Source organism: Coptis chinensis, chromosome 4 (assembly GCF_015680905.1).
Source record: "Coptis chinensis isolate HL-2020 chromosome 4, ASM1568090v1, whole genome shotgun sequence".
Classification (NCBI taxonomy): domain Eukaryota; kingdom Viridiplantae; phylum Streptophyta; class Magnoliopsida; order Ranunculales; family Ranunculaceae; genus Coptis; species Coptis chinensis.
The window spans coordinates 21,501,192-21,520,916 of record NC_141459.1 but is presented as its reverse complement, the minus strand read 5'-3'; the positions used below and the strand labels follow the sequence as shown (position 1 = coordinate 21,520,916).

General features: G+C 36.8%; 1 protein-coding gene across 1 annotated transcript; it reads right to left on the bottom strand.

Annotated features, from left to right (window-relative positions):
* Window positions 1–10,099: 10,099 nt before the first annotated feature.
* Window positions 10,100–11,044, bottom strand: LOC147502565 (uncharacterized). Its single transcript, XM_086604565.1, has one exon. The coding sequence runs from the start codon at window positions 11,042–11,044 to the stop codon at window positions 10,100–10,102; it is 945 nt and encodes a 314-aa protein (XP_086460691.1).
* Window positions 11,045–19,725: the final 8,681 nt, after the last annotated feature.

The window sequence follows — 19,725 nt, the reverse complement described above, 5'->3', positions numbered from 1 at the left end:
TCAATCTGCAATAATTGGACTTATTTTAGCCCTAACAGTCCCATATAAAACAGCAAAGGTAATAGATTTCATTGAACTAAATAACAGCTAAATATATACACCTGTTCACTTCTGTTGACATTTTTACTAACAAACGCCAGTTCTAGTGTTAGCAAGGCCAGGTTGAAATCATCTGTAAAGACTCAAATTCTCGTTAAGGGTACTTTTGTAAATTTCATATCAAATCTAGGGTCATTTATGTAAATTGGTTGTCGGGTTTATATTTCAAACGTACATAACTTAATGAAACTTAACTCCGACTCATAAGTCACGTTAGGTAAGCGACCCATATGCAAAAATTTGACAAAAATGCCGGTTAACAGCTTACACGCATGAGTGAGTTATCGTTATAGCCGCGGTGAGATATAATGTAGGAGATTAAAAATTAGCGGGATGGGCCGAAAAAATAATCACGACGCAAAGTCAAATGAGTTAGTGGTTAGGAGTGAATTAGGACCTTAAACCTAATTTGGTAATATTGGGCTTGGGCCTTAACAAATTAAACAAGAAAAAGAAAAAAAAAAAAAAAAAAAATCGTATCGCACCAAAATAGAACGAAATCGCGAAAACAGAAAAATCGCACCAAACAACCCCAAATCGCACCCATCTTTTCCCCAATTTCGCACCTCTTAAAACCCTAAGAGAGAGAGACTCAATTCTCCCCAATTTCAGTAATCAAAACCAAGAATTCAAACACCCCAATCCTTAGAAACTATAAACCCAAGTGTGAAGCTTCAAAAATTGAGTGGAATTTCGTCGTAGTTCCGCGAAAGGTGGGTTAAATTCGTTTCAAATTAATATGTAGATTCAAATTCAATAGCTTGAGGTTGCATTGATGAAATTGAATTAAAATGGGGTGGGTTTTAATGTCGGCAGTAGCTTGTTTGGAGAAGGAGAGCTTGCGAAATTGGTGGAGGAGAAGCTAGAGTGAGCGAAAATTGGGAGAGAAGCAAGCTAAGGAGCTATTTGTGCAGACTCGGTAAGAATTATAAATATTCAAGCTATTTTAGAGCCTTGATATTAGTTCACATTTGTTTAAGATCACGTTGAGTATCGAGTGAGTGAGAAAGAATTACCCACTTAGTACTATTGGATTAAATGTGAAGTGAAGAGTGGAATTTGTTGTAATTAGAATTGGGAAAAATCGTAATAGTTAGTGGGATTGATAGATATGATTGGCGTTGACGTGCGGTCTTACAGTGGCTGTAAATGACTACAGAGCCCTGTCAGAGGAACAGTGCTAGCAATGGCCTGTAGCTCTGTTAACTGCGAAACCAAATTCTTAACGTCGAGATTCTTCTCGACTTTCGTAGATAAGAATTTTCTCGTTAGTTTGATAAACTCTAACGACCAACGTATACATATGATGTTATAGGAGGAATTACGAGTGGATTCGGCTAAGCGGGCTTGATTCGGTTAAGTGGGCTTGAGGAGAACGGAGCTTGCTAAGGTAGGAACTTACATACCAATATATAGCATGCTTATTGTCATGCATGATTTGATTGTTTTACATTGGGAAAAATAGTTTGCGTATCAACCATGCATGTATATGTGATATCCATGTTTGCATTGTATTCCTCGATATAAACTAAATATACGGATATCTTTTGTGTGAAAAATGGTTTTTGTGAAATCGGGGTAGCGGGGATTTATTTTCTTTGTTAAAAGAGGAAAACTGGTTTTGGGAAGGGTTCGCGTCTCTTGTCTCGATGGGAGGCGAGAGAGATGGATTTTAATATCGCGGTAAGGATTACCCGGTTGTTTGTAACTAGGTGGGAGGTTCTGGATTGTTCCCGGGATGGTTGTTGTTATTTACGATGATTCGCCGTTTGGGAATCATCGGTTGTTATTTACTATGACTAGCCCGTTTGGGAGTCATAGGTTGTTTTTACTCGATTGTGGGAAATCCAGGAACTCACACCTACATAATCAACAGTTTAAAAGGAAAACTAAATATGTAATTATAGTATTTTGAAATAACCGGTATCTACAGTATATATATATATATATATATATATATATATATATTACTATGCTTATCACAAGGGGATTTGGAAAAGAATTGGTGAATTCCTATAAAGAAGGAACTGTTGTCGCATTCTGGAGATGGCGGTTAAACTCTAGGATTCAAAGCGTGGGGTACACCTTCGAGGTGGTGGGCCACCTTTAAAGGGATGCATCACGGGATGTAGTCCGGGAATTCCTTTTCTACTTTTCTAGATAACCATGGTTTATGCGTGCCCGCCGGTATGGTGATTAGCTTGTGTGAGGTTACATGCTACCTCGATAAGGTTTAGATCACGAGGAGAGAGTTTAGTCCATTACGGATGTGTGTCGGGATCCCGAAAGCAGTCTATAGTCGTCGAGCGGTTGACCACCGTAAAGTTAGGTGACAGCCCGTATGGGGTTAAAGTGGTCCGCAGGGCCCACCTGAGCCCTAAAAGCTTTGGGGATTTTGTGTGTACAAACACAACAACGACATTTCAGCTCCCTGCCGGTAAAATCAGGAAAACAACGGTGCATGGTTCACACTTTGAAAATCTTGAATCGAGATTTGCTGTGGATGGGGGGAGTACGGTCGTACCCTCACCATTCTAATAGGATGCAGCGGCCACAATAGTTGTATGATGATTGTGAAAACTATATTTTGATATTAACGAAGCATGTCGAAATGATTTCTGCTAGTTAGTGAGGTATGTATATAGTCACGATATTTGAATACTTATATGGAAACCCTGCATGCTTTAAATGTTTTCTATAAGTAGACTATTTATTGGTTATGTGCGTTTCTACTGGGCATAGTTGTTTGCTCATCTTACTTAACATTTCAGGGCGAGCGATTCTGGAGGAGGCTTTTCCTAACCCTAGCGATGATGGTTATGGGGATTTGGGAGGATTCCTTTATGCTTGACGAGGACAGAGTCAAGTTCATATTTTGGGTTGTATAGAGATAGTCTAGTTCATTCTTTTGTTGTATATATTGAGAGCTAGCTCATTTTGGATGTAATACCCGATGTATTGGAGTGTAGTTAATCTTAAACAATTTGGATATGTATATGGGCATCACAGTTGTGTATAGGGTGAAGATTTTGTATATATATTTGGTTGTTGGAAGGGTATTATGAAATGTCCAGGTTTATGACAGGTTTTAGGGTTTACGAATGTCGATTAAACAAAGGAAACTCTGCCGAAATTTTGGTAGAATTGGGATAGCGACCGCCTCGAGATTCATTCCACGTCCTCGGGATGTGTGTTGGGTCTCGAGGCGTGTCATCATCTGGTGGAACAAATCTACAGAGGATAAAACATAATTATTACAAAGTTAATAAAAGACAATGTGGTAACACACATCCCTTCCCCCCAACACACACACACACACACAAACCCAAAAAGTAAAAACGCCCTACCTAGTCAAAGCAACGGTGTCTCCAGTAGAAACCTTTGCATTCCGACGTTGTATGCCATTCAAGGCAATATGACCTTCAATAATTCTTTCATGAGCTGTATTGTCTTGGTTAAGGAAACAAGGATGGATGGGCCCTTTCATCAAGTATAATTAACTCCACTTTATGTCCTGCACTTCTCCCACTCCCACTTCCCTCCTTCACTGACTTTCTGTGCCTATACAGCTCAATCGCTCGATGACACGCCACTAAAAAGCCAATAAAAATCCCCATCGACCACTTTAAAAATAACATACTTTAAAAGCATCACTACATTTCATTTACAAGCATTCAATCAATTGCCTAATCATTCTATAACAACTGCTATATAAAAAATAACTAAAAATACGAAAATGAAGAATAGAAGAATAAGTTATCTTCAGGAAGCAAACTATAACAAGGACAAGAGATTGTTGAAAGCATAGAAGTCAACAATGCAGAAGCAGTAGCAGTATGAAATGGCATTAATGATTCCACAACATAACTCATTTCCACAGATGCCCTTCATAACAAAAACATTAATAAAACCCATTAATAACTAATTATTAAAAATATACATATATATTGTCAATAGGGGTATTGAGATTATACCTGAAAATGCAATTGGTGAGAAGTGCAGTAAGCTATATTCATTAACGCTAGATCTGTTGACGGCGTAGTAGTGAGTACAACCAAATTGTAAGGATATGGCTGCCATTATCTAATTTTAGAAATTTATGTCAAGTGTGGAATAAATTATAAGAATATAAGGAACAAAAGGAGTAGGACAATAGGTTCATTGTTGCTCTCACGACGTACTTTCGAGACATGAGAAATCAGGAACGTAAATCACAGTTTCTTTCTCAGACAAGTAGCAAGTAATAAAAAACTTCCGCTAAGCAACACGCACACACATAATTGAACCACATTACCACAATGACTTGAAGATGAGAATGCTTACCATTTTATTAAGATCCTCGGGGCTTGGTAAAAACATTGCTTGGAAAAGCATGCTGTACAGAAACTGGATGGTCACCCAGTATTACTTTGCCACCATACTTCATTGCTTCTTCAAATGCCACATGAAACTCAGAACCAGGAAAAACCTTGAGCTTATTAGCAACCTAAAATCCAGGTCCACAATCAATCAAACAAACATTTCTAAGATCCAGATCATTTGCACTTGAACTGATGAGGAAGAAATGTAAAACCCATGTATTCTAGAAACGCTATAAATTCATTAAGTTTAGGACATGCCTTGGCAAGAAACCAGTTGTAAAGAACTCCAAATAAGTTCGTGTTCCTCTTCTTCCAAATAGCTTCCTACCCCTAAATCGAGCAGCAGTAGCAGCACCAACACCAACACCAACACCTAAATCGAGCAGCAGACCTATAGAAATTCTATTATACTCAATGGCTCACTTTAAACATTGATGAATTAGAAAAAGAAGTTTTCAGCTAATTACCTTGCTGCAATGCAAAACCCTCAAACTTCTCCACCTCTACCTTGTCCAAGAACCTGAAATGATATAATAAATCAATCAATCCATGGTAGTAATACACAATAGTCACCTTTCTCTCTCCTCCTTTATCTGGGCTTGAGACCGACAATGCAAATTCTTTATGAGTTGTATTGGCGGATTTAAAAAAGGGTTAGTAAACTCAACTCTAAATCTAAAAAAAGTAACCACAATACATATGAACAATCAATGGTAAGGAGCATACACACATATATAAACAAAAAGAGTCCATTCACTACTAAACATATCCATGAACAAAAGGTCCATACAAGACGCAAACTAACAATAGATAATCTGTCTGTCCCTTGCACTTGAGTTCCAAATTAAAACAGAACAAAAACAAACGAAATTAATCTTCATATTGCAGCCTGCCTCCAAATTGAAATCAAGAAGCCTCCAGCAGCTATATCTTGTAGATACAAAATATCATCCTGGGGACCATCATACACAGGAGCATCACCAACCAAGACATTGGTAATATAGACAACCTTTTCATCTCCCATGATATCTCTAAAATGACATTTTTGGTCGTTAGTCTTAATATACCCATTAGCCACGTGTTCACCTTTCTTCCCCAATATCTTCACATTCGGGTAAGAAGTCAATCTAGAAGGAGGGTTCAAAGATCCGTTTCGATTAATCAAATTTGGAACTTGCTGAGTACGAGGGACAGGGACAGAAGTAGAATCAACTTCAGTTGTAGGTGTAGATGGTTGGCCATTTTCCGATCCATTAAGTCTCACATGTTCAAGAATACCCTATACACAGTGAACAACAACAATTACATAAATAAAAAGAAGTTACAATTATGGCAAAACAAGAAATAGCACACGGCACGTCATAACTTACCGCCATCATAGTCTCCATTCTCGTTTGGCCAGCTAAGAGGTTTCCCATTGTAGACTTCACCTCAGCTAATTCATCCTCGAGCTTCGATTTACTTGAGCTCTCCTATTCAACTAGCTCCTCTGCGATAGCAAACGTTTACAATTGTTTGTTGGACATGCAAGAGCTCAATCCACGAGTACGACTCCTTTTATCCTTCCTAAAAACTTGAACCAGTGGATCACATGTGATGTCGTAAACCGCTTCACCCCCATGTTCACTTACTTCTTTAACCATTTGTTCTTCAACACTTGTAACTCGATCCTGAAATTTTTGGGGGCATATACTTGAGTATGGACTGCAAGACTTAATTAAGACAAATTTTTTTACAAACTCACATAGTATTCTTGGGCACGCTCCAAAACAGTCCCATCTTGATGTTTATGACCATATTTCCAACTATCCGTACGTCTATGCTTTTTCTCTGGATTCGCTTCATCCTACACAAACAAGTATACATAGAAAGTTATTAAGTAGTAACATAGCAAATGAAAGGAAGATATGCAGCAGTGATAATGATACATACAAGTTCCTCCAATATTCTTCCATAAGGTTTCCTGCCACAAGTATGGCCAATTAAGTTCATACTTATATTCTCAGCATTCTTAGCGCACATATCCTTTACTTCTTGTCTGTTCTCATGGATTGGGAATGCTTCCCAATGAATTGGATCAAACCCCGTTGGACATGATGAAATAACTTCTTGCTCAGATTCACAATTCTTCAATATTTTACGTCGCAAAGCATATTTCCAATATCAAAACTTAGGAGCGAACCATTTCTCTATATTTTTCCGCGCCCCCATTGTTGGGTTCACATTGAGTTGGAACTGCTCCTACAAATCACATATATACATTTATATGTATGCTATGACTAGTATGGTTATGGAAACAAAAATAATAATAAAATAAAATAAATAGTTACCATTAACTTTAACCAAACTTCATCTTTGAAAGAATCATCTACTTTATCCCAACTTGCATAAGAAATTGGGACAATAGCTCGTATCCAATAGCCGACTTTACTGCTCCATTTGGCACTATAAACTCCTGTGACCTTACCGTTGGCGTGCGCTATGATTGGCAGCTTACCATTACTAGATCGCAAAATATTGTCTTTGTGAACCTGAAGGAGACGACTGGGGCAAAGTACGGTGTTTATAGTACGGTAAGCTGCCAATCATAGCAGTGTTGTGAACATGAAGGAGATGATTGGGGCAAAGTACGGTGTTGTGGGTGTTGTGAACCTGAAGGAGACGACCGGGACGTGCCACGACATTGTGAACTTGAAGCCATTATATTAAAAACAACCTAATAATTGAAGAAAGTGAAGTAAGTTCATCAAAAACTAATATAGCACAAACTTGTCACATGATAAGAGATATTGGTACAACATATAATTAATCAACCAAAACGGAAAAAAGAAAAAGAAAAAAGAAAATAGAGGTCGTGAAGTGTACATTACCAACAACAAAAAATAAATTGCATATTACAACTACTATCATTTGCGAACTTTCTGCATCAGGGGTAGCAAATTAGGTTGGTCATAAAAATAGACTGGACTTCAGTTGGCGCTTCTAGATCATCTATGTTACTACTCAATCGAGAAGGAGGATGTATGACCACCCACCAATCAAGATTTTTCAAATCATTTGAATAGAACACTTGACTAGCCTCGGAAGCAAGAATGACTGGCTCATCAAGTTGATGATGGACACTCTTGAGCATATTAAAGTTGACCATCACCAAATTAGAATCGGGACAAAGTTTACAATCATTAGTTTTGTCCTCAACCCTCACCCAATCGCAATAAAAGACCACTTCATGGAAAGTTGTGTAGTCCAACTCCAAAATTTGCTTGATAACCCCATACAACATAGTTTCTGAGTCGACCATATTTTTGTCTTTCCTACTTGCCATAAATGACGTAATAGCCTTCATACAAACACCACTGTTTTGAGTGACAACAGTATCATCATGAGACTTGGTAGAAAAGACAAATCTATTAATGCGATACTTCTTATATGATTTAGCCTTGTGCATTGGCCCTTTAACAAACTGCCACAAGTCGCCTTGCGTGTCTTTAACCTTCAACAACTATACAACAAAGAAAAAGAAAATTAACAAAATACCAACAAAACTAAAAGGCTCACCCTAGCTACTAGAAATGTAAAGTAAAAGAATACCTTATTGTATAACCAGACAATGAATTCTGTCTGAATCTCCACTTCTGACTTTGCTATTCCTCTTCCTCTACCACGAGTAGTGGGCTGCAAGTTACGATACTTACTGCAATTCATTCATGGAAGTCTATATATACGTGATTATTCATAAATTACCAAAACTAGTCAAATTCAAAGCCAGAATGAACAACCCACTTGTAGAATTCATCAAGTCTTTCAACTTGTAATAAAAAAATAAGCCATCTCCATATTTGTATCCATTGTGCCGTTTCTAGCATCACAATTTTGAAATCGAGCAAAGGCCCTTCATCAATGATCTCGCCATTTTCGTCAAGGTAGTGCTTATGAGTCAATTTTTTATTTCCTCCACGTGGCATGTACTCCATGGCATATCGGACGGATTCAAAAACTATATAAGACTCTATAATTAACCCTTCAACATATCATTTATTGTTAGGTAAGTTTTTACACTCTTTCATCTCCCTGTTAGTATTGAGAAATGCAATAAGTATAAGTGTGTTGTTAATGCCTATTTTTATAAAAGAAATTGAACTAAAATATATGACATTGTTGACTTACTGCTCAAAAGGATACATCCACCTAGGCCACATAGGTCCACAAATCAACGCTTCATCGGCTAGATGCACCATAAGATGGATACTAATATAAAAAAAAGACGGTGGAAGATGCTTCTCCAGGACACACAACGCTTCTACAATCATGATTTTGGCACCTTCCATATCCTTACGACATAAAACCTTCGAACACAAGATTCTAAAGAATAAGCTGATCTGTTGAAAGGCTATTTGCAAGTCACAGTTTTTTGGAAAAACATGTTGAAGCAACACAGGCAGCATATATTGCATTATAACATGATGGTCATGAGACTTCATCATGAGCAAAGAAGGTGGGTTGGAACCGACAATGTTGCTAAGGTTAGACGAAAAGCCCGAATGAAGTTTCAAGTCTTTCAAAATTTGGAAAAAATGTTTTTTCTCATCTGCATCTAAGACATAGGAGGCTTTTGGTTTTTTCTGCCTACCGGTATTTAAGTCCTCTTGCATCCACAAACTACTGCGGATGCCCTTCATCTTCAAATCCTCTCTAGCAGACACTGTATTCTTTGTTTTTTTTTTTCAGGTTTAAGATCAGATACAATATATGCTCAGAAACATTCTTCTCATCGTGCATCACATTAACACAATGCCGAACTTTATGACTTGGCCAATATAATAGCTTAAACAAAATGGACCTCCTATAAAAAGCCTTTGTAACTTTAACACTATCATTGTCGTCGTCATCATCATCATCATCTATATCAACAACATTTACACTCCCATCAACTCTTGACCATTTGGAACCTTTTTGGATCTTACCAGGTACATATTTAATGCGGTTCAACAATTTATCAACATCTGTTCCTTTAAGACGTGATGGACGAAGGTTAAGCTCTTGCTCCCCATTGAAGTGCTTACTATACCTAAAGATAGAAAGTGTTAGAACTGCTTATTATACCTAACTTGATTATATTTGAAGTGTTTACTATACCTAAATGGGTGATTCGGATCAAGAAATAAGCGATAGTTTGTGTACACAATCTTCTTACTACAAGGTAAACGCTCCAAGGGAGTGTTGTCACCACAAATAGGACACACTTTATAACCATGTGTCACACAACCAGATAAGTTTCCTAGAGCCAGAAAATCGTGTATCCCCCACATCAACATAGCTCTCAGAGTCAAGTGTTCCCTTTTGTGCATGTCAAACGCAGGGACTCCTCTCCAGAGCTGATCCAACTCATCAAATAGTGGTTCAAGGAAAACATCAATGTTTGTAGTCGGTGCCTTCGGTCCAGGTATTAACAAAGACATCATTTGAAAGTCGGATTTCATGCACAATGAAGGTGGGAGATTGTATGGCACTAATATGATAGGCCAACAACTGTAGCCAGTTGATTAAATTCCACGAGGATTGAAGCCATCAGTTGCAACTGCAAGCCAAACATTACACCCCTCATTAGCGAATTCTGGCCATCTCTCTTTAAATTTTGTTCATTGGACTGAGTCAACAGGATGTCGCATATAATCCCATGAAGGTGTTGCTCGAGCATGCCATGTCATTTCCCATGCTAATGATGGTATCGTATACAATTGTTGGAGTCGTGGACCTAAAGGAAAATGTCTCAATACTTTTTTAGTCACTTTGGATTCCTTCCCTATTTTACCCTCCACTTTATATCTAGGTGATTCGCAATGAGGACATATCGTCAAATCTTTCTTTGTCCCATAATACAATATGCAATTATTCTCACATGCATCGATGCGCTTTGCTTTCATCCCTAGGTCTGTCAACATTTTCTTCATTATTGGCCACTTTTTAGGTAAAGTATTTTCTTTTGGCAACCAAGTTCTTAGCATAGACAAGAGTGCGCTCACACTATTTTCGAACCAACCATACTGTTTCTTCAAGTTATGAAGCTCTACAATTGCAGATAGAGTTGTCACAGGACCCTCACATGAAGGGTATAATTTTTCTTCGGCTTTACTTTTGTATTCAACATACTTTTTACCCAAATTTGGTTTGGGAACAAAAGGTTGTTCAAAATTAGAAATTTGATCAGTAGCCCTTCCATACACATCACCCCTTACACCTTCATGTATGCCATAACAAGCATCAACAAGATTCTCTAACCCAAGCCCTCTATCTTCAATGTTTTCATCTTCAACTATGTCTACCACAGGATACTTCGATTGTTTTTCACCATGTAAGGACCATATAGTATACGTTAGATCAAAACCATTTTGAATTATATGCCTTCGGACTTCGTCAAACACCAATCTTTTCCCATTCCGACATGTTACATAAGGACAAGGACATGTTGTCAACCCTTCATACTTTTTTTGTGCCAAATTAATAAAACTAGCTACCCCTTCCTTATAGACGGTGCTCACTCGGTTTGGTTCATGAATCCACTCTTTCTGAATCGGCCGTGACATTCTACCATTATGTAGAAACAAAGATAAGAAAGAAAAAAGAAAGATAACTCTCGAGTTAGTTAGTTAATTTGAAGCAATCATAGATGACTTAACACTATTACTACTAAGCTCAATTATTTGTCAGTCTTGAAAGATTTTCAATAGAGAGACTTGACAATTTTTTGATCGAGCTACTATTCTACCAACATAAATCACTATTCTACCAATAGAAATCAGGGAGACAATGACTTCAAAGTTCAAAGCCATTCAAAAGCACATTCACAATCAAACTATGTCAAACGTCAAAGCATTCACAAAGTAAAAGAACACTATACTGTTAGTAAGAAAATTTAAGACCTGCTTTCGTAAAACATTTAGATCAGAACTTAGACCAACCTAAGTTAGGAAGCCTGAATGTTTGAATTCAAGCTACCATGACTGAAAATGGATACAAAAATGTTGGAACACTAAAGCTTGGGATTCATTATACTTGAACATTTTTAGAACAAACACATATTTTAGTGTTTCAAAAAGAGGGTGCTCAAGATTATAGGACCAACACCACCAGTCCACCACTATGCGTCACACAGAAAAAAAAATAATTAACAAAAGCCAAACAAAGCTCCAATGTCCTAAATAGATATAAATATTAAACAATTCAGGCACAAATTATGAATTATGAATGGCTAGCTTCAAACAATCAAGAAAAAAAAATAGAACTTTATAACTTCAAATCCTTAAAGCTAGGATTTTTACGCAAAAACAGAACTTTACAATTTCAAATATTTCAAGCTAGGATTTTACGCAAAAACATTGCCTAACTTGATATAGAGATGCTGTCAAACATAAAATTTCGTAAACCAAAAAAAAAAAAAAAAAAAAAAAAAAAGACAAAAGACAAAAGCAAACATTAAGAACATACCCTCCAAAAGCCGAAAGTTATCTATCTAAGAGAGAGATTTCCAAATATAGACTTCAATAACCTTCTCCAGTAATCCTTTTGCCAATTTATCTATTTCAAAACATGAACCCAACTACATTACGAATAACTCAAACCGTTAAAAGCAAAAATTCCAAAAAAAAACTAAACCCTAAAATTATAAAAAGCCAACAAATAATCAAACGTGTAAAGCTTTGTAATACTAAGTTCGAGACCTTACCTAGCTAGCGAGTGAAGTGAGTCTAATTTTGCGTTAGGGTTTTGAGATTGAGACAGAGAGAAAAGACAATACTATTGAGAAGAAAGAGAGATGAGGTCGAGAAAGAGAGATGAACTTAATGCCCGCATCTCATATCACATGCCTAACACGTGTTTTAGTTGTGACGGTGTATAAAAATAACTCTGACCCCTATTTGTTGTCAATATTATGCATTTTTTTTATATAAACTAAAATACATTTTTGAATTATAGTGATGCTAAAACCACAAACTGACGCCTACATGCTGTCACTTTCTTTCTGACGCCACTTTGGTGTCACAAAACCAAAAAAGCCCCTGTCACAAAAATGTTATTATGGTGTAGTGTCTCTTTCATATAGATGTTTTTTTTTTCCAGGCATTTAGGGGTCAACCTAAGTAGATAGAGCAGGCTTAGAAACTTATGGTAACACCCAAAATTCGCCCCAAGCAACATAGTGAAGTAGCTAGTGAAAGCTACCTATTTGGGCTTTTTGTGGTTGTCATAAATGTGTAATAAAAACTGAAATATAAAATCAGATCTCTCATCTTCTCTATTGGCCTTGTAATGGCTGCCAAAAGGATGTATAAAAATGAGGTTATACTTCAAATTAATCGTTAGATCATAGGAATGGTCCAACTCATTCCAAATCATCCAAATAACTATGATCAGGACACAAAAATCATTTGTTGCGTCTTTCTTGTGTCCAATAATCCTACAAAACAACAACTATGTGAATTTCATACATACAACATATTAACGACAATCTTTGTGTATTCGATCAACCCAACTTTTAAGTACACTCTTTGGTTGTCAAAGAGACCCCTAAGTGTAGGTTCTAATGAAAGTGCATGAAACTTACAACTGATATTCCTCTTAGTTTTCCTCCCGTGTCAAAAAAGGAGGATTGGTGCTAGTGCCTACGATAGAAAATTGTTGGATTATAAAGTCTATCACACCGTGAAATATGTGTGAAATCTATAAGTATAATCAGTTGCCAATCAAACCTTATAAAAAAATTAATATTTGATAGCCTAGATGGTCTGCTCGTTGGTTTTCAACTTACAATTGTGTAATAACAATTCATAATTATTGTGTATTCCAGCGCTCTAAGAATCCCAATTAGACTACAATATGCTTAGGAGAATATTTATGAACATAGTATTTGGAATGAAAAAAATAGTAATAGTGCATCATAATGAACATATTATTATATTAAAATTCAATAACATTATATTTAGAATGGCTATACTAAGGCTCTTACCATGTTCAAAGTTTGATGAAATGTAGAGTTGTGTCCTAACTTCCCCTTCCAGTATTGAAATTGCATCTATAGTTGAGCATCTTGGATTATATTTTTGTGAGCCAAATCGGCGACTATTCATTGGGAACATGATGTCTGTACAAGTAGTTTCTCTTTGATGTGCATTTGAACCATTAAGTTGACCATAGGCAAATGAGATCGTCGAAGGGAGTGCGGCAAAAGTTTAGTTTTCATATAAGCACAATACAATCTTGCAATCAATCAATAAAATACATAGATTAGCGCCTAAATCAAAAAGTTTAACACAACAAAATATGGTATATTGTCTTCCCATTTAACATTGAAGAAAGAATTTAAAATAACCAACAAAACTCATAATATCGGCTTTTAATAAACAAAAACAAAAGCACGTCACCCCTATATATCAATATGTCTTTGCTTGGGTCATTGAAATCAATGGGGTGTTCATTGTTTTTTGACAATTCAATGCGCTACAACAAAAGTTTTGAGGGAAAGAATATTGATTTTTTGAAGCAGTCTATAAAACATAAAACAGTGCATTTACTCCTCTTTGTAACCGGCTTCTGTATTAATGCAGGAAAACGTAGATGAAAAAACTAATCTCATATTAATGCAGAAAGTTTAAACATTATTAATGACTTGTCGAATTAGTGTAGAAAATCTCTTTAGTCTGCAATTAAATATATAGAAGGCTGAGAGTAAAAACCAATTAAAATTCAATGCGTTGCATTCGTTGAATGAAGAACTTCACGTGAGAGGGAGAATTAGAAAATACAAAATAGAACGGGAGAGAGATAGAAAAAAAGAGTCGCCCACTGTTTGGAAGGAAATAGTGGGGCAGAAAGCCCGCCCACCGTTCTAAGCGAAGGTCGTATCAGTTGGGAAATAATTTCGGGAGTGACAATTTGGGATATATTTTCGAGTCCATAATATAAGGATATTTTTTTTAACCAAACTTGTTGAGCCAAAAAACAGTTACTACGGGGAGTTCGCTTTCTTATTAGAATAGAGGGGTGACAATTTGAGATATATTTTCGAGTCCATAATATAAGGAAAGTTTTTTTAACCAAACTTTTGAACAAAAAAACGGTTACTATGAGGAGTTGGCTTTCTTATTAGAATAGATGAAAAACGATGATAAGCTAAATTTGCACTAATCTTCTTTAATATTCAATAGAGAAACGAGGAAATCGCTATTTTGGTATTTCAATTTTGTTATTAGGGTATATAAGGAAAGAATTTTAGTGGGAAAGTTAAATTTAGACCTAGATTTTATTAATTTTGTAAAAATAGGGAGGTTATTTAGCAAAGCCATGAAAATAGGGGGTTTATATTGTATGGGTTGAAGGGGAGGGGTTTACATGTACCCCGACCGAATGAGGGGACTCAAGCCCATTTCTTCTTGGGTGACTATGTGGAGGTAACAAGTGCTGCTTGCATTGAGAATGCTTTTAGAGCTGAATAGGGATAACATAGACTATGACAGTGTGTTTGAGCAGTGGCTGGAGCCAAGAATTTGAGTGAGGGTGAGCCACCCAAACAACCAAACATACAAAAATTAATAAAAATTAATAACTAATTTCTTTTAACTAATAATTCAAACTTAACCCAACCACAAAACAAATATATTTCAAACATCAAACATCTTATAAAACGATACAATAGGAACATTGGATCAAGAGTCTCTAAAATGCAATGTCCAGAGAAGAGGGCAAGAGGCGGTAGAAAGCAGTAGACAACTAGACAACGTGGAATATTGAAGTGAATGGGTAAATGCCAATGCTAAGGTATGCAACCCTCTGCAGAAACTTGAGGCAGAGATTGGCGAACAGAGCATTGTTGCGAGAGTAAAAGATCTCAATAGAAGTATTTTAATATTTTAAAACCCACCACTAAACAAATATATAATGAAAGCACTAGTAGAACAAGATCACGGTGCAAATTCCTTCTTGAACACCTACAGAAACAGCTACCAAACGTCCTATTAACCAAGATCACTGATAAGAGCCCAAAAGTGTAGTTTTAGCCCCTTAATAATACTACTTTTAGACCAATTATGCGAGTAATAAATAAGAGTTAATGCTAATTATGTGTTTTTATGTATTTCAGGCATGTAACTCAATTATGTGTAGAAATGTGCCACTTTGGCGATATAAAGGAGCAAAGAGTTGGTTGCTAAGAAGTTCTATTATAAATGCCAAGATTCAAGGAGACAAGGCCTTTATGGAAGCCCGGTCAAAAGCTGAAAAGTCAACACGGGCAGAAACATTGCACAAGTCAGCATAACTTTCGAAGAACATATCTTTGGACTCAAGCCTCGAATTTGGGCCTACCTTACGTCAAAACGACAGGCTCGAAAAGAGATTTCCAATGGTCTAAGCCTTGACCCAATTAGAGGAGCAAAAGTGGACGAAAAATCTGCTGAAGTCAAAGCCTGTTGAAACGGGATCTGTGGACTGAAGAAAGTGGGCTTTGGGCTCGATTTTCCTACCCAAAACATGGCTCCTCAGCCCATGCACGAAATTGTGGATCTGGTCTCCTCCCTTACATAAAACAAGACTTAGCTCTTAAGAAAGATATAGTTAGATAACTTAGAATAGATAGTAGCCATTAGAATAGCTTGTAGATCTAGTTTTTGAATTTCAATGAATAATTAATTAGTTTCATTCCTTGTTTTAGATTAATTATTTGAATCATTATTCTTCATTCATTAGATAAATAAAATAGTAGTTCTTGTTAATTTTGATTTTGTCATTTAAATTTGTTTAGATCTACTTTCAATTATTGTTTGTTATTCATTTCCTAGTTATTAATTTGGATTTCAATTCTTGAGTAGTTAAATTAGTAAAGTTCAAATCTTTATATTATGTCTAGTTTTAATTCAATTGGAAATGATAGTTTGATGAATCAAGGCTAAACCTCCATTAGAGGGGTTTGATGAAGCCTTGATGAAAACTTGATTGTGTAGTATAGAATCGTTGTAAGAATCTATTCCACTCTAGAAGGTCGTTGATTCGCCATGAGAATGGGTGGATAACCTCACATGTTAGTTATGAATTGGTAGAAATGCCATGTATAATTAGGGATTAGAACGACCAATTCTTACCGTAAGAACGTAAGAATTGGTTTACAACAAATCTATGCTAGTTTATTAAGTTGGTAATCAAGGTGGAATCAAATTCCCCTAATTCTTTATCTAGATTCAACTCTTAGCATTTTGTCATTCCGTTATTTGTATCTTGTTATTTGAATTCACATCGTAGTATAAATTCCCTTTGAAAATCTCTAATTGACCTTGGATAGACCATCAATTATAGAAAACTTGAATGCTAAAGGACTAGGAGTAGAACGAATCTTCTATTCCAACTCTACGTCAATAGATTCGAGAGTAGAAAATAAATATCTTTGATAAGTCTTGTATAAGCAATAGTTTATAGTTTTACTTTCGTTTAGAGTTTCATTGCTCTTTTTGTGAGTAAGACTATCTTTTTACAGTTATTAAATGGCGCCGCTGCCATCTTAGTACTCTTTAGTTTTGTTTTATTTAGAATTGATAGTTTTTCAAAGTCCCATAACCTACCCACCCTTGTTTGATTCTCACTGTGGTTGTCCGTTTCAGCACTGAAATTTTCCTCGACAAATTACTCAAAGCGCGACCCGCGCCCTGGGCAAGCCAAATTGGAGCGCACCACCTTCCCTACACTGGAATTCCACTTCAAGCCTGAAACAAGCCCTCGAAGGCTAACTTGGGCGCCCCTGCCCCTGCGCTGGAATTCCACTTCAAGCCCGCGACGACTGCCCCTCCCAAGGCTAACTTGGAGGGCGACTGCGCCCACCGAACTCGAACTCGACTGACTTGACCTAGGCCTAGGCCTATTCGGCGCGACCTCTCTTTGGAAACTGCCCAATTTCCACAGGTTTGATTCAAACTTCCATTTCTTCAAGATTTTTAGTGTTCTAACTTGTTATATACACTGAGCACGCGTAAACAAGACGCTATTCATAAGCGAAGCAAGGAGGCTTTCGGTACTCTTTTCTTGACACCTCGCATCTTACATTAGAGGTTCATACTAGCATATCAGGATTGTTTGGAGTGTTGTTGTGTTTCATTAAGATTGGTCTTAGCCTTGTATGAGATTAAGGTCAGGCCGAAGAAAAACGCCTAACGCAATTAACCGATAACAGCAGCAAATACGCCTTTCTAGTATACCATCGACTACACCTCTAACTAATATACCACACATACCACCTGAAGCAATGGCTGAAGAAAGAGAGTCTCCTCTCTCTGACTTTTACAAAGTCTTGAATAATAGCCCTAAATCTTGCATCGTTCTATTAGACCCAGTGGGGGATTTCTGAATTCCCCCAAATATATTAGACCATGAAAAACCTTATCAGCACATGCGTAGGATTGACCAAGTCCTTACTACATTCCACCATCCTACGGTTGGTGCTGAATAAATTAAACTAAGGGTATTTCCTTTCACTTTAGCCGATAAGGCGGCGTCTTGGTTAACTGCCCAAGCACCTAATTCTGTGGACTCGTGGGCTAAACTTGTTCAACTATTCATAGAACATTTTTAGCCACCACAAAGATGATGAAAATGCTTTCAAGATTCATTTCTTTCGGCGAGAATCCTCATGAATCATTTTCGAGGCTTGGAATTGTTTCACCGATCTACTTATAGAGTGCCCACATCATAACCTCGCGAAAAGACACATTAGTTCGTGCCTTTTTCAAGGGACTTCTACACCACCATAAAGAAGTCCTTGACATAATGAATGAGGGTACGTAGTTTCTTAAGTAAAGGAGCCTCAGAGGCTTATAAATTTTTAAAAGATCAAGCTAAGCGTAATAATAACTGGGGGGGTAGTGGCGATATCTCCCTTAACGCTAGTTCTTCTACAACAGTAAAAGGCGCGGTATGTTTGAGATGAAACCCAATCCGAAACTTAAAAATTTAATCGAATCTCTAACTAAAAAGGTAGAGGCTATTTCTGTTCAACAAATGCCTATCCACATCATGAATGTCAACTCCAATTCATGTAATTTCTGTTTGAATCAAGATCATCCCGACTCCTATTATCCTTTCGCCTATGAGCAACAACAATCACAACAAGATAACGTTTGTTCCATTAATAGCGAACCTAACACAGCTTGGCGACAAAACCCCAACTTCGGTTGGCGGAATAATCAACAACGTCCAAGGTTGTTTAACCCAAACGTTAGGCAAACAAACAATTACAACCAAAGTCCACCAAGGCAAGGACAAGGTCAGGGTAATTATAATTATAACAACCAAGCTCAACCAAGGCAAGGACAAGGCCAGGATAATTATAATAATTATAACAATAATAATTATAATACTAATAGAGGTATCGTTTCGATAAATAATAACTACCAAAATCCACCCATTAATAATCAACGTGACATAGTTCCTGTCACACAACCAGTAGCAAATACTACTCCACAACCGGATCGTTTTGATATCTTTTTGCAATCTCAACAATAGATTTTACAAGTCATCCAACTTTCCTTACAACAGTTAGCTCAAGAGAAAGTACAACCCAAAGGTGTATTTCCAGGACAAGCGATACCTAATCCTAAAACACCAAACACAGCCTTTGAGATAAACGGTAATACTAGTAACGAAAATGCAAACGTAGGGGAGATAAATTCCATCACCATTCTCCGTTCAGGTAGAGTGGTGGATAACAAAGTAACTATGTCTATAGTTACCCCACCAGTAGTCCTTACACTAGATATTATACTAGATACTGAAACATGAACTGAAGATCCTACCCCTATAGAGGTACCAGTTAAACCACAACCTAAGAAACAGAAAGCAAAGGTTAGACATCCAGTTGATTCATACGCTAAATATAGAGAGAAACCATCGTTTCCTCATAAATTAGCTATGTTAAACAAGGATACAAATTTTGACGAGATTAGGGAAGTTTTTAAAAATCTAACAATAAACTTACCTTTCCTTTAAGCGATTAAAAAGTTATCTCACCATGCTAAGTTTCTTAAAGAGTTGTGCACTACTAGGTGTAAGACATAGATTCCCAAAGACGCCTTTTTAACGGAACAATTTCCAACTTTAACAGAACACAATGAAATAGTTAAGTACAAGGACCCTAGTCGTCCTACTGTACAATGCACCTTAATGGATACTCACATAACCACTGCCTTATTAGACCTCGGGGCGAGTGTTAATTTACTCCCTATTATTTATA

Excerpts from the sequence above, each read along its gene's own strand:
- LOC147502565 (XM_086604565.1), bottom strand. The coding sequence starts at position 11,044 with ATGTCACGGCCGATTCAGAAAGAGTGGATTCATGAACCAAACCGAGTG.